Consider the following 15,971-nt stretch of genomic DNA (forward strand, 5'->3'; position numbering starts at 1 on the left):
GGGCAGTGGTGCCCTCAGGAGCAGGAAGCAGCGCCAGCCAAGACCCTCCCGGAAAAGCTCCCAGCTGGGCACTGGGGCCCGGGACCCCGGGTCACCTCCACCATTGTCCGAGGGGCCTCCCAAAGCCCTCCATCCTCCTCTGGCCTGGAGGAGAAGTGCCTGGCAGGGGGGCTTGCGCCGTGCCTGAAAGGCCCTGCCCCGGGACCCCGCCCCTGGCCCTTGGCCCTCCCCAAGGCCCAGGCCCCCTTCCTGGAGCAGAGGGGGCAGGAACCGTGACGCTCCTTCCAGCTCGAGCGGCGTCCTCTCCTGTGTGTGGTTGTATTTCTTTTACGAGAGTGTGCGAGGAGGGGAAAGATAATGCCTGCAGACCCCATTACCCGGACGGCCCGGTCCCACTGGAGTTCTGACACCCACAACAGCGAAGGCCGGGGGGCCGGGGGGCCACCTGACAGCCGCTCTGGTCGTGCCCTCCCGGGGTTCCCTTTCTTCCTTTCTGTGTCGTTTAAGGACATTTTACAGCCTCGATTTGCTCTTTCTTACTGCTCTGCCCTTGGTCTCCTAACTCAAAATGATTCCAGCTTCTTGACAGATTCTAGTTGCTGCCAGCACCTGCAGTAAAATCCTGTTAAACAGATAAGCAGAGCTTACCAAGAAGCCCTCAACTTCATCATCCAGAAAAGAGAGAGAGAGAGAGAAAGGAGCTTATTCTCTTGGGACTCTCTAGATCGTTCTAGAGCCTCCTTCCCCCCAGTTAAATGTTCTTTAAATATAAGTCAGTGCATTCATTATTCCTAAGCTCATGAAGCAGCCACTGGGGGTGGGGACGCTGGGCTCATCCCGGGCCACCCCCCCCCACCTCCACGCCATAAGCTTTTCCTGGCGAGACAGAGCTTAGCCTCTCTTCCAAGTAAGATTCCTATTATAAATATAGGAGAGTTCATAATAAATCAGGCCAGCATCGACCTAGAAAATGTCGAGAAATCAGGCAGGCCGAAGTAAGCTACCGGGGAAAGGAAAAGATGGGGACAAAAGTTGGATTGTTGTTGTTGTTGTTGTTGTTACAAGGTTTTTTTCAATGATTAAATTCATCAGCCAGTAGAAGATAAGGAATTCCAAAAATTTAGCATCCAAAAAATGTGTGACCAAAACAAACCAAAATCCTTTGTATAAAAAATGTCATTATACTGTCTCCTGACCCTTTCTTCCCCCACCCCCAACAGCGGAGACCTATCTTCCTCCTCTCAAAAATTAATTTTCAATTTCTCTTGGTTCTGGCTTTAGCAGAATTGTGAATTCAGAAGCCTTCCGGGGTTTCCCTCTGCAATACACGACTCAGAGCCGTCCCTCCCTTCGAAGCCAGCTGGCGAAGGCGGAACAGAGTCGTCCCGTGGGATGGCTTGAGCTCCGGGGAGGTGGACGGCGTTAGGGAGACGCGTTCTTGTCCCAGGGCCACCAGGTTCTCCGACCCTGTGCAAGGCCGGACCTGTCTGCACCTCAGGTTCCTTGCTGGTGAAAGGATGTGGGGAGTGGTGCGGTAGTGGTACCCACTTGACGTGGTGGCACGGGGATTCATTGAGGCTGGCGCGTAAAGCCCCTCCTGGCCGCAGTAGCGGCGCAGCAGCAGCGGTGTCCCCTCGGCCAGCCGATAGTCAGAATTCAGCAGAACGGAGATGGTAAAAGGAAGGTCAATTTAATATCAGTTATCCGTGGGTGAGAGGGGACCCTAAGAGAACTTCTTTGTCTTCAGACTCCGGCTGTAAGAATAGAACTCCCAGAATTAGAGCAGTTATTAAACGGGTGGGGAATCACGTATGAAATGAGAATTGGATCCTGGGTAATGCTAAGAGATGGGACCTTCTAGAAAAGCTAAATGGTGGTGGGGGCGGGGGGTGAGCCATCCCATCCACGTCTTTAGAGAGCCCGTCGTTTTCTCCTGGGAGAGAACGCCTTCCAAACATCAGCGCCTGCCCCTCTCCCAGCTGGGTTCTCCTTTCTGATTGCCCCAGATGCACCGACCGGTTCTTGTGGGAGCAGCTCTGCTTTTTAGGGAGAGGAGAGAAGAATGGAGAAAAAGCAGAATTGTGTGTGTGTTTTAAAAGCACTTAAAATAAAAGCCCTGACATTCTAGTTCAGTCTTGGATTTGTAGAGGTGAAGCGGCTGAGTTTGGGTACCATGAGGGGACCCAGAGAACTCTAACGGAAACTGTGATGGCAGGCCCTGCACACGTAGGGAGTCGATGCGTTCTGGCTGTGTATGATGAGCGCAGTTTGCCAGATTTTGGAAAGAAGCTGTGACTGGGTCTTGCCAAAAGGGCTACAAAGACGTAAAGTACCCCACATAGCCGTGGCATTTGTGCAGTGACCATTTGAGAAGGCTTCTCGGTCTACATACAAAGAAGTCGCGAGTGCAGTGAGTGCTTGTTGCATGATGATAGCACGAGGATTTCATGTTGCCTTTGGTGCAAGGGGTTAAGTGCCCAGATTCTGGAATGAGAGAGAACTGAGCACGGATTCTGTCTCTCCCTCAGACAGGCTGTGTGGCCCTGGACAATTTACTCGACCTCTCTAGTCCTGTTTCCCTATACATTAAATGGGGATAACAGTACCTATTTCTTCAGCGGTTATAAGGAACAAGGAGATCATGAGTGTGAGTCATGTGTGCATAGAAGATACCGTTATTGTATAGGCTAATGTAATTAACACAGTCTACGGCCCGTTAGCTGCTGGCTTCAGCAGTTAATATTGTCAGGACTGTAGGTTTGACCTTGAGTTGACTTTGCCCTTCTCCGTGGCCCCAGACTGTCTTCCTCTGTCCTTGGTCACAGAGAACCAAATATTTATGAGTGTGGCGGGAACAGAGCAAATCCATCAGCACCACAGGAAAATCACGCCGAGCACGTGGTCCGCAGTGTCATCTCCGTATCAGGAAGGTGGAGAGAAGGAGGCTGGTAACTCGGGCCGAGGGGAGGGCGTGCCCCCCCAGGCCTCCCACTTGCAGCTAAGGAGGCTGACGGGCTGCACGTAGGGTCCGGCCGGGACACAATCGGCGGCGCTCTCTTCATTGATTTATGTCGCGCTCGAGTCTGAGGCTGATTTATTTCGACTCCGGGGCAATCGACAGAGATGACATGGAGTACCCTTTTACCCCGGAAATTTTTTTTTTCTTCTCCGTGGTTATAAATACCCCGACGCTATTGTACTTGGCCCGCTGTATGCAAATGGAGGCAGGAGTCCTGAAGCTCGTTAGGAAGAGGACAGAGGCTTGGAGCCTGGAGAGGACAGCACCGAGCTGCTGGTGATAACGGCGGCCTTGTCCAGAATAGCGCATGGGAGCTTTCTTATCTTGCTTGGGCAGGAGGTGCCGTGGGCTTCCTGTGCGAAATCAGGAGCGAGCGCGGCTTTCCTCTTGTTGTTTGGCTTCCTCCCCCCTCAAGACGTTCCCAGCACAGTGATTATCTTTGCATCTTCAAACATGGCACAATCTACTTCCTTAAGGGCTTGATGTATTCTTAAGGCTTCGGCCAGTTCCCCTCCCCCCAAATCTCTTTTCAAGTGCTGTTATATAGCCGGGCTCCTGAGTGACCGTCTATTTTTATGGTTCCAATTACAAAGAGGGAAGGAATAACAGCCCCCCAAAGGTAACTGTTCAACCGCAGACTCTGTCCTTTTCATGGAGGGGATTTGCGGTAAATCCAGCCTCGGGTCCAGGGCCCCTGCGGTCAGGAACTGTCCTTGGAGTTACCAGCAGGGGACAGGGGTCGCCAGAGCCAAGTGAGCTGCACAGCGGACTCTATTTCTCTTGCGAAGCTCCTAGACTTGCTTTCCCCTAACATACTTCTTTGCATTTCCTGAAGACGTATGAAATTAACATTTTTGACTAGGGCCTCCCTTTTTTTTTTCCATGGCTTTGGGGGTAAAAAGAAAAAGATCTCAAGGCTTCCCTTCTGGAGGCAAGAGACGCTGTTTGTTGTCACAGTGCCAAGCCACGCACATGTGGCTGGCATAGGTGTGCATGTGTGTGTACCTTATATATATCGCCTCTGTATTGAGTGTGCAGGAAAAGACAAATAATAGTTCCAGGTATGGACAAGAGAGTCAGGAAATGGGGAAAAACTGAGAGTGAAAAGTAGGGCAAGGTGACTTCCATAGAATGATTCTAAAACTTTATCATTGAAAGGTTTCCACTAAAGAGGAGGAGAGTGGATCATTTCTCTTTGGTTCAGTTTTCTCTTCCAGTCAATAAGGGTGAAAATGGTCACTTACTTTACCTGATGAGATTAGGGGGAACAAATTAGTAGAAATGGCAGAAATTAAGGAGTGGTTGATCTTTATTCATTCTTCTTTTATTTTAAATCATAATCTAACTCTAGAAAGATCTTTTTTAGACAGTGGGGGAAATCTGATCAGTGGACCAGATGCAGACAGCACCAGGGAATGATTCCTGACTTTGTCCGGGGTAATAATGGGACTGTGGCTCTAGCAGAAAATAAGCATCTTTTTTAGTGATGCCTCCTGAAGAATGTAGGGTTAAAAATCTCATGATGTCTGGGATTTGCTTCCAAGTACCCCACAAGAGAAAAAAGTATGTAATAAACAAGGGAGAGATGAAGTGATTGTGGCCAAAACTTGATGATGGTTCGGTCTGCGTGATGGACCCAGGGCAGATCATTACATTATGCTCTCTGCTCGTGAGTTTGCTTGGAATAATGAACAAGTAAAATGAAACAAATCAAAACCCTTACTAGAGACCACACAAATGCCTGCCTGCACATGGACAAGGTTCGAGGGGTGCTGGCAACAGGCTCGGCCTGCGTCTAACCAGGCCAGGCAGTGAGTCAGGATTCGGGGCTCCTGGCCTCCTGTGGCCGTCAGCCCAGGGCCTCAGAAGAGTTGACTGGCCATCAGGTGGCACGTGCTCCCCCGGAGGACACTCGAGCCCTGCTGCAGGAGCCCCTTGTCGGTTCAAGGACCGTACAGGAGTGATCCCAGAACCTTTTTCCGATCATCCCAAGCCCTCTTGTTTACCTTTCCCTTCCTTTACCCTTTTACCTTCATCTCACGTAAGTCAGTGCCGCCTTCCGCTATTTAAGTTCAGATAGAGCGCTCATTATTTCTGGAAATGGGGCTTTAAAAGTCCTCCTGGTTTAAATATCTCCAGAACCTGCCCAAGATTTGTGCAAATTCAAACCCGGCAAATCCTCTTCCACTCACCCAAAATGCTAGTCCGGAAGTTAGAATGCAAAATGATGAAAGGAAACGTTCCAGGAGAATCCTAAAAATAACCACTTCCCTGCACCTGAGGCTCTCACTTTTTCAGCTACAAGGTCAGAGGACAACTGCATCTGAAAGGGAGATAGAGAAGTAAGCAGCTTCAGGAACTCACGGTACTTGGAGAGAAGAGCAAGCCGGGAGAGGAGAGAAGAGTGGGCTGGGAGAGAAGAGTGGTCCAGGAGAGAAGAGCAGGCTGGGAGCGCCTGCAGGGCCTGAACAGGCTCCTAGGGCCACTCGTCACGCCCCCTTCCCAGGCTTGCACAGGAACCCTAACCTTGACAGCCCACGAAGCACCTGAAACATCTCCCTATTTGCATCATGTCCCAAATAAATCCATAAATCTCTAATTAAATAAAAGAGTGCCCTAAAGGAATCAGTATTCATTTTGTGGTAAAAAGCAGAAAAGCAAAGCATCTGCACTCTTTGTTTACTGTGCACATGCCTTGGGGATGCTCTGCTCTGCTCTGCTCTGCTCTGCTCGGGGTGTCCACTACCAGTTTGGACAGGGCAGGAGAAGATGAATTGCTCTACAGACTCCAGCTGACCTGCTGTCGGCTCCTGGAGCGGCCCAAACCTTGAGAAGTAGGAGAGTTCCCAGTGGGCAGTGGGCGAGACAGACCTCTTAGAGAGCAGGTTTGGGGGAAAGGATGCCACCCCGGAGAAGGCATCTCATTCCGTGGTGATTGGAGACAGCAGAGCGCATGTGCAGTTAGGACACAGCAGTCAGAATCCCTTATGCTGCCTTAGTGTCTTCAATTTACAAAACCTGCCCCCCCATGCAAAGTAAGACTTTCAGTCCTCATGCAATCCTAGATGGTTCACAAGGCAGGTGTGCCTTTGTTCTTATTTTCTAGAAGAGAAAACTTATCACACAGCTTGCGGAAGACGGGGTGGGGGTAGAGGTTAGGTCCTCTGACTCCTGGACCAAGATGCTTTGAACCAATCAGACCAAAGAAAGGGTTTCTAGAAAAGTAGCTCAGGAGGGGTTTGTGGATGGCATTGAATGGTGGGCACAGCAGCCCGGGCTTTCTTCAGGACAGTTGTGGAAGCTTTGTGGTAAAGAGGAGGCCGGTACAACTCAGAACGTGGAGGAGAGCCATCTGCGACAGTTTCGTAGGTACCCGAGTGGGAAAAAACAGAGGGCAGCGAGGCCAGTTAAGAGTGGACTTAAATGTCTTTAGTGTTGTTTGGGGGTTTTGTTCATGTAGAACCTAAGATGCCTATAAAGCATAATAAAGTCTCTAAATATTTACAGTGATGATCTGAGCAGTAAGCCATGTGAAAGCAGAAGCCTACTACTAACAAAGTGTGTTTGAGAGAACATGTCAGCTTCCAGTGCAGGTCAAACTCTCTCTTTAAAATGGTACTCTACCAGCTAGGTTTTTAAAAGAGAGAAACTTCCATAGATTTTAGAGACAAAAAAGACCTTAAGACAATCAACCTGGGTACCCTCATTTTATCCTTGAGGCCGAGGAGTTAAAGGGCTTGTTGTCATACCCAAAAGTTTAAAAGAAATAGACTGAATTTAACAAGCGCCCCATGTTGTGTGTTTCCATATGCCCTTAATTAGCTGTGGAGAAAAATTACAACCAAATATTGTCATTAAAAACCAGCCTTTTGTAGATGGCAGATGCTATTATTTCCTCAAGGTTTCCATTCATTAATATCTTTTCATTTTTTCCTGCAATGTGCATGCTACTTCCACTAGGACCTCATTAAAATTTAGTTACCAAGCTTTCTGCTTTATTTTGTATTTACCAGTTTGAATGAGAAGGACGTATGGAAATATACTAGGCTGGATTTTTAAAATATCAGGCGTACATGTTTGCTCTTTTTAAGTTTTAAGGATGGGTATGGGGGGAAATCTGAGGAAAAGAAGATTCATATGGAATTTGTGAATTTGCTGTGGTTTTAATCTGTCACCATTTGGGGGGACCATCCTGTAAAGTGACATTGTGATGACTTTTTTTTTTTTTTTTTTTAAGGTATGATGTTTGTGTCAATAATGGAGAGTCCTTCATCCTGGATCCCGGCAGCAATGTAGGAAACCGAATCGAGAGCATCTCAGAGCGCATGGCGATAGTAGAAGGAAAGAATAAGGTATTGTTTGTCAAAGAATAACACTGGGGTATTTATTCTAAGAATACACTGTCAGCTCCCATCTCTGGATTTATTTATGGGAACCAGAAGTCATTCACATGTTCAAACAAAAATTCAGAGAGGAGAAAGACCATCTGTAAGGTACCCTTCAAGCTGTCGTGTTCTGCAAGCGACGGCTGGTTCCAAAGCGATGAGTCCTCTGTCCTGGTGGAAGGGGCAGAGCCTTCACCCTGAACATCAGCATGGGCCATGGCAGTGGTTCTCAACCCTGGCGGCAAATCAGAAGACTACCGATTATTAAGACACCGGGGTGTCCATGGTGGGGCCCGAGGGTCATAAAAGCCCAGGTGATTCTGCCGTGTAACCAAGACTGTGAATCACCGCCTTGCACAAATTGGGATGCCAATGATCAAAGACAGTAAAAGACTTAAGGATAAAAGGGAACGTTTCCACTTTACAAAACGTTTCCCCATCTTTCAGGAGCCAAGTCTAAGTTGGGATATGCAAGCATAGAGAGAAATTGTACATTATTATTACTTGACCTAACAGGGCCTAAAAGGCTTCTTTCTTGGACTTTTCTATTATTCATTCTCTACTCCCCCACCACCCACTGAACCAGACAAATCTCTGGATCTCAGATGTGATCGTTGTTTTTGTGTTAAATTAGTGAAAAATACAATTAAAAACCTCCTATTGTCAGGCACAGGGATAGCGATGCTTTAAAAAAGAAAAGAAGAAAAATACCCTAAATAACCCTGTGAAATGTCTGTTTACACATGCACACCTAGATTAGGAGTAGACTGCTAATATAGATGCCGCCATCTGCCTGACCGCAGTTATGCTTATGTTATCTATTTATTCAGCTGTATTCTTTGCATTTGAAGATGACGAAGTAGATGGCATCATTCTCCATGTAGGATGTAAGAATAACAATCGCAACAAATAACATCTGTATTTTCCATTATGTAAACCTTTTTGACATATGCTAATATCAACATCATTCTTTGGCAGGCCAGAGTGGTTAAAGCTCCATTTTATTTTATTTATTTATTTATTTTTAAAGATTTATTTATTTATTTAATTTCCCCCCCTCTCCTGGTTGTCTGTTCTTGGTGTCTATTTGCTGCATCTTGTTTCTTTGTCCGCTTCTGTTGTCGTCAGCGGCACAGGAAGTGTGGGTGGCACCATTCCTGGGCAGGCTGCACTTTCTTTTCACACTGGGCGGCTTTCCTCACGGGTGCACTCCTTGCGCGTGGGGCTCCCCCACACGGGGGACACCCTTGCGTGGCACGGCACTCCTTGCGCGCATCAGCACTGCGCATGGCCAGCTCCACACGGGTCAAGGAGGCCCGGGGTTTGAACCACGGACCTCCCATATGGTAGACGGACGCCCTAACCACTGGGCTGAAGTCCATTTCCCTAAAGCTCCATTTTAAAGATAAGAAAAACCGGGGTGATGAGATGACTAACCTGCGGCCACATAGCTTATAAGTGGTGAATGAGGAACTCAAACCTGAGTCGTCCTATTCCAAAACGCGGGGTTCTCCCAGTTGACTCCACCAATACTGAAATTCCTTACAAGGTTGAGAGCCTGCACAATAAATCAGCACTCCCGTGCCAAGGATTTAGGAGTTTTTATAACTGCAGCACATAAGGTGGTTTACAGTTCTTTTTTTTTTTTTAATTAGAGCAGTTGAAGGTTTACAGAAATATCATGCAGTAAAGTACAGCGTTTCCATCCATCCCTGTCTCACACACACAGTTTTCCCTTATTACTCACATTTTGTATTAGTGCGGTACCATGAATTGTTACAATTCATGATTCAATATTATTATAATTATGCTATTAATTTTAGCCCACTGTTTATAGTAGAGTTCACTCTTTCTGTTGTCCAGTTCTGTGAGTTTGTGTGTTAACTTAAGCACAACCTAAAATCTCCCGTTTTTTACTTTCTGAATATACAATTCAGTGGTGTTCATTACCACCCAAAGTTGTGCCTACATCCCCATCATCCATCACCAAAACTTTTCCGTTGACCCAAACAGAAACTCCGTACCAGTTCAAAATTTCCTGCCCATTCTCCTTACCCTCTCAGCCCCTGGTAACCAGTATTCTAGTTTCTGACTTTATGTGTTTGCATGTGCTGCTTATTTCATAACAGTGAGATCGTACAGTGATTGTCCTTTGCTGTCTGGCTTATTTCACTCAGCATGACATCTTCAAGGTTGATCCATGTTGTAGCATGCCTCCAAACTTCATTCCTTTTAATGGCCAAGTAATATTCCATTGTGTATGTAGACCATGTTTTGTTTATCCATTCATCTGTTGATGGATACTTGAGTTGTTAAGGTGGTTTACAGTTCTTTTTCTGTAACACAAATGAATAATGGCAATTCAAAAGATTCCATGATATTTTGCTATTGATGAGAGATATCGTGCTATCATGAGAGAGTGTTGGAATGGAATACTCAGGAGGAAATTCTGTAAGCTTGAAAGTTTGAGGGATACTACATTTTTTAAAAAGTAATTGTCTCAAAGTGTTTTAGCAGTAGACAGCAAGCCAGATGTCACAAAGTACTAGAAGATTGCCAAGATCCCATTGATAGGCCAATTCATTTTGCTTTCTGCTATCTATTATCAGATGGACAGAATGTGAACTCTGGATATCAAAACAAGAACTCCTGTGCTTAATTTCAGTGCTAACTCCTTGTCCTACTTTGGTATCCCATGTCCAAAAATGTACAGTAGAAAATAAAATGGGAAAGGAGAAATCTGGGTGGGGATTCTGGTTGGACTGGCCATGAAGTAGCAACCAGACTCCACGTAGACGTTCTATAAAAAATGGCAGGAGCAGAGTAAGAAAACCTGGCTGTGAGAAAATAACTTCCCTGATTCTCTCCACACAGGTTTGAAATAAGTTTATTGTCCCCTAATTTCATCCTTAGAGTAGATTTAAAATACCGATCTCTATACACATTTAGCACTTGTGCCAACCTGACCTGCACACAGGAGCCCAGCAGTCAAAACTGCCACTGTCTGCATAACCACAATCAAATCAGGTAACCTTTCTGATCCTGATTTCTCACCTCTAGAACATGGAGCTGATGGTATGTGCTCTATCTAGCTTGCCTGTTGTTAAGAGGATGAAATGAAAGGACGTAATTAGGAAGTTCTTTACAAATACTTGTTTAAAAAAGAGATTGTAAAAAAAAAAAAAAGAGGTCATCATATATACACTAGTGCAATTTCCCGCAGTGATGGGGATCATACATGATGTGGTTACCGCTAACGATTACTTGCATCGACAAACCTTGTCATCTTCTTTCTAAGCAGTTGGAGCATGTAGGGTAGAAGGTGTACATCCTTGTTAGCAGCTATAACTGTTAACACAGATTCAACTTAAAGTATTAAGTTCATGTCCTGAATTTATGAAAATTTACTAGTTTTGCTTTTAGCGTCTATTAATGTATCTTTATTTGTGTGAGCGGAGAAAAATAATCATTCATATGGTGCAACACATGGAAGTTTTGCTATTTTTCAATTATTTGCACTGGTGTTTCCATCACAATTAAAACCACTCTTATTTACGTCTTCAGAAAGTCATTTATAGTGCCAGTTTAGACTTAGATGGTCCTTTATACCTGCAGCCTACAAACAGGAGTCATCAAATTAACATACTCAGCTGGGCTGGAGCACGTGCTGAATTTAAGGGAGTTGCTTTTTTTTGTATCATCTGTTGTTGTTGTTGAACTTGAGGAGTGTAGAGGGTAATAAAATTCAGTTTCCTTATTGGTGAGTTTCGGCCTAGATTTGTGAAGAATGAGTCATCAATTGAGTTCCTAACAGCATATGTGGAGTTTTAGTATTGTTTTAAATGGGGTTTCTAGGCTATTGGGTTTGTAGAAATAGAGTAGGAAGTAGAAGGAACCCTGTGTTAGATGGTTTAAAAACAGGAAGTACGCAATAGAGCATTAATTCTGTGAACTGGAGAATCGTGACAATTCAGTATTTTAGCAACATTCCCATTGAAATTGTTTTGCGGGCACATTGAGAAATGTGTCTACTGGAATGAATTAAATCTACAACAGCAGCACTAGCTCGTCATCGCAGAATCACAGTGTTTCAGTCTCCCTGCCAGGGATTTCTAATTCTCATGTTCTGTTTTCCCATCAGTTGGTTCAAATGTGCCACCCTAATGTTAATTTTAGATTCTTCCATGACCTTTACACATCCACTTTTATTTCTCCATGAAGCACTTAAAAGGAAGCTAAATTGGAAACACTCTGAGATTAAAATCATTGTTCCATATATAGATTTTTTTAAAAACTAGTGCTGGAAATTAAGCTGAATTACACATCATCCCACTTATTCTATTCCGTGAGGTCCCAGCCCACACTGTATGAAGGAATACTGATGCTTTAGTGAAGGGAAGGGAGGAAGAAATATGAGTAAACTTCAAACTTACGGTACCTGTCTCTAGTTTTCATGAGTGTTCCTGGGTCTTACCAAATAACTCAGAGAATGGACTTCAGGGTCTGATTTTAATTTCTGGACCCTGGAGGTCCTAGCAGGGCAGAGGGAAGCACCCTGAAAGGAGGGGCTTGGAGCTGAAAATGTGAACCCTTTAAGAGTATAAAATTAAATTGGCCAGGAAACCTCACTAAAAGGTTGCTTTTCCCAAGCTATTAAATCAACCATAGAATTCCTTTTTTTTAAACTTGTAGGTTTGTATATGTGTCACAGATAATGAGGCACTGTGAGTTCTAAGTAGATGTGAAAGCACTTGTTGAAACTTCCCATCTTCTCATCGAGAGGAAAACTTTGATGTTCTCATTTATTTTATGACTTGTGCTTTCTTCCTTTTCTTCTTTCCTCTTAATTCTTTTCAGTTATGGATAATGAAAATGAATTTTGAACTAATATAGGCAGTTCTCTCTATATATACTACAGTTCCCTCTATATATACACAGACTCTGAGAATTTCTTTTGGTGTACCTTATAAAATAAATTATTGTAATTTCAAACATCTATTACAACTCAAATTTGTGGTACTTGCTCTTTTATAGAATTAATTTGATATTTGGTGCTCCATCTAGTACACTCTTTTTTCTCATTTTAACCACTTTCATGTATACAATTCAGTGACATTAATTATATTCACAATATTGGGCTACCATTACTACCTTCCATTACCAAAACTTTTCATCACCTCAAACGGTATACTATTTTGACTTTTTTTCCCCTCAAAACAACAGTTTTTGGTTATGAGTGCATGCCTTCAGACTTAATATCCTATTGTTTTCCAGTCTCACCATACTATACCAACCTCCAGTTTACACTTGTGCCCCTTTCTTCTGACCCTGTAATGCTTATACTTTGTCAATTTCTTTTTTATTCTTAATGAAATTGTGATTTAATTTTGAATTAAGAAATAAAATCTGGAAAATGAAAAGAGCTCTGGAAATCAGATAATTTTTCATAACGACGATCATAGGATATAAAGCTCACTGTGTTTATAAACTTTTTTCCTTATTACATTTTCATTCATCATTCATATTTTCAAACCACATAACACTGTATCAGTTAAAAAACAGCTTGCACTTGTGGGAAATACTATCAGAGGAGGAGGCTGGGCTCACTGTACAGAGAGTTTTGAGGCGACAAGCCATTCAGCACAGAGGTTAAGGACATGGGCACTGGAGTCCAACAAGCCTGGGTAGAAACACTCCCCTGCTCTGTTGGTGGCATTCTGGAAGTCAGGGTGAGGGACTTAACCTCTCTAAAGCACAGAGGATGGTAAGAATACCCATCTCACAAGGCGACAGCAGGTGAGATCACTGATGCCCCGAAGCTGCCCGCTGGCTCCCCGCAAGGGCTTACCAGTGGTGCCAGACAGAAGTAATGTTAACACCTAGCAACACGGTTTCTATTCAATTCCAGTAGAGGCTGTGGAGAGGTGAGCTCTGGGACAGGTGTGGACTAGGAGCGAGGTGTCTGTTCCAGAAGGGTCCTTCCAGGCAAAGGGAAGAGCAGAGCAGAAGGATGGGGGTCTCGAAATGCATTCGTGTCTCCCATGGGTCCTCGCATGGCCTGGATTCATTTTGCTTTTGGGCATCTCAGTTTTATTCTCCATCTAAACCAAAGTCCTGAGCTGCCTCCTTGTTTGCTGAAGTCTTGTGAAACGGCTCTAGCCATCCCCAAACCACCTGCTCAGGTCTTACACATGGCAAGTGTGGACATCTGGATTGGCTGTGGAGCCCAGTTCTTGCTTAAGTTCCTGCTATCATTTGCTTTGAGTTCAGTGAAATCAACATCATTTTGCATTAGAGTCTCCTTAGAGGATCACTGCCAACCTTCAAGCTGCCACCAGCTTCCTTTCATGTTGCCTCTACAAGCTTCTCTCCTAAGTACTAACACTTTCTTCCATAAGTCTAAACTGGTGGGTGCAGTTCTTAGAAGGAAAGGGTTATCCACCGTTTCCTTCATTCCCCTCGTCTTGTAAAGATGAATAATCCAAATAGGGAAACAACACCTGAGCTCCTATTCTCCACTGTTTGTTTGCTTTGTGTGAGTATTTCTGTACAAAAGACAGATGGATGTATGTTTTATCCTTGAGTATGGAAAGACTTCTCTACCACCTTAAAATAGGAAGACACAGTCATTCTCCAAGGTTGTTGAGAGCAGGGATTGAGTCTGTGTGTCTCTGTGTCCCCTAGGATCCCAGGCAATACCTAGGTAGGTACTCCAAAAATGTCTGCTGAATTGGATGGAAAACACCACTAGTGTGGCCACTTTACAGATAATTTCAGTGACACACAGAGAAGGTATGATTGAATGCAATTAAACAGCTCCTTCCAACAAACAGAAGAGAAGTATGGGGTAAGGTTGACTCCACCGTAGTGCAGATTACAAAGAAGCTGGAGCAGTGAAGTTACTGGCTGAAAAGCCCTGCCTTATCTGTAGATTAAAGATGGAAATACCTTAATTTATTGGGTAGGATCAGAGGATAAAAGTAAAATACAATTCAGAAATGTTACCACCCTTCCCAGTGACCAAACCATGGGTCAAGTTTATGTCCATCCCTTTGGAAGGTCTGCTGTGACATTTCAACCCATATATTATTACTTTAGCCATGTCATTCCCTGTGAAACTGAAAGTGTCAGTGCAACCTCAACAGTTTCAAAGGCTGTGAACATTTATAAATAACTGAACAGAACCTTTTTTTTTTTTAAGCATGAATACCTTATGCACTTTTTGCATTTTATTTTCATAAAGAGTATGTATTTTCTTTTTTTTTGAAAGATTGGGTTAAATTTAAGAATTCAGTTGGTCTGAGGTTGCGCATTCTTTTTTTTTTCCTTCAAAAGAAGACAATATTATAAACGTTTAAACTATGAAGTTTTTGTTTCATTGCTTCATTACTTTTTGAGACGTCACAGTTTGGAAAGTGAATACAAGTTCATAAAAATTGAACTACTAATACTTCTCTAGGAGCTAATTTGTGAAATAGCAGCCCTAACTCCTAGTGAAAACAGTGATGGTATATTAATTTGTAACTCCCTTTTTCAGATTTTTAAAAATAGAACAATTGTAGGTTTACAGAAACATTAGGCAGGAAGTACAAAGTTTCCATCAACCCTCCCATCACACGCAGTTCATAATTCCTTATATCTTCATTTGCTACATCAGGAATGGACAGAACTGAGGAATCTAGTAATTTACACACGTACACCCATGCATGTGCACCACAATCTTGGTGAGCTTTCAGCCTCTAGTCTCCTTCAGCTCATTCTGGGGCCATTTGCCCCATTCCTTCAGGGGATAAATGGACGAGTACAGCCAGCTTTGCCCCTCTGAACTTGCCCTGCTCCATGCCCTTCACAGAACCAGGCAGAGGGGAGGTTTCCTGTGACCAAATGCCTCTGTGTGCTTGGTCACCCCCCGGCAGGGTCGGCTGTGGCCCTCACCTGCTCCTCTCGGGCGTGGAGCCTCCCCCTGCAGGACGTGCCGGCCCACATCGTGGCTGCGTGTCTGGGATTGTTAACGCCAGCGGCACGAGATAAATAAGCCCGAAACCCTCCTATGAGTCGGATGTCGTAGCCCCCGGTCTCCTGAGGACCTGCTTTCCTGTTGTTTTTCCATTCTTGCTGGGGCTCGGCAAGGAGAGAACCTTCTGGAAACCACCACTCGTGCACACTGTCTTTGCTGAGTGAATGGAAGAGCCGAATCATTTCAACTCTCAGGAGGCTCTTAGAGATGTTCAGTTGGCCCTTTGTCCTATCGCTACTTAAAGTACCCTTTTCTTTTGCAGATGGCAAGCACCTTGGTTGTGGCTGACTCTAGAATTTCTGGAATCTACAGTTGCATGGCTTCCAATAAAGTCGGGACTGTGGGAAGAAACATAAGCTTTTATGTCACAGGTAAGCCACACGCCCATAACCCACGGACATAGCCCAGTGACCTCAGACTCTCCCCAGTCTTGTTTGCTTTTAGTACACTTAAAGCTTGAGTGACTTGTTATAAAAGAACATTCCATAGAATTGTCAGGCTTTGAGTGCCTTCATCCTTGCTCTCAGGAATAGAATTCTCCAGCCCCACT

The 15,971-nt window shown here is 44.5% G+C and overlaps 1 protein-coding gene across 1 annotated transcript in view; it reads left to right on the forward strand.

The window, feature by feature from the left end:
* FLT1 (fms related receptor tyrosine kinase 1) overlaps positions 1–15,971 on the forward strand; it is a 176,964-nt gene that overhangs the window by 76,235 nt on the left and 84,758 nt on the right. Inside the window, exons 11-12 of the mRNA XM_058277019.1 lie at positions 7,257–7,371; positions 15,684–15,792. Of these exons, the coding sequence (XP_058133002.1) occupies positions 7,257–7,371; positions 15,684–15,792 (224 nt within the window). The remainder of the gene's footprint in view (positions 1–7,256; positions 7,372–15,683; positions 15,793–15,971) is intronic.

This window comes from Dasypus novemcinctus, chromosome 15, assembly GCF_030445035.2.
Source record: "Dasypus novemcinctus isolate mDasNov1 chromosome 15, mDasNov1.1.hap2, whole genome shotgun sequence".
NCBI classification, from domain to species: domain Eukaryota; kingdom Metazoa; phylum Chordata; class Mammalia; order Cingulata; family Dasypodidae; genus Dasypus; species Dasypus novemcinctus.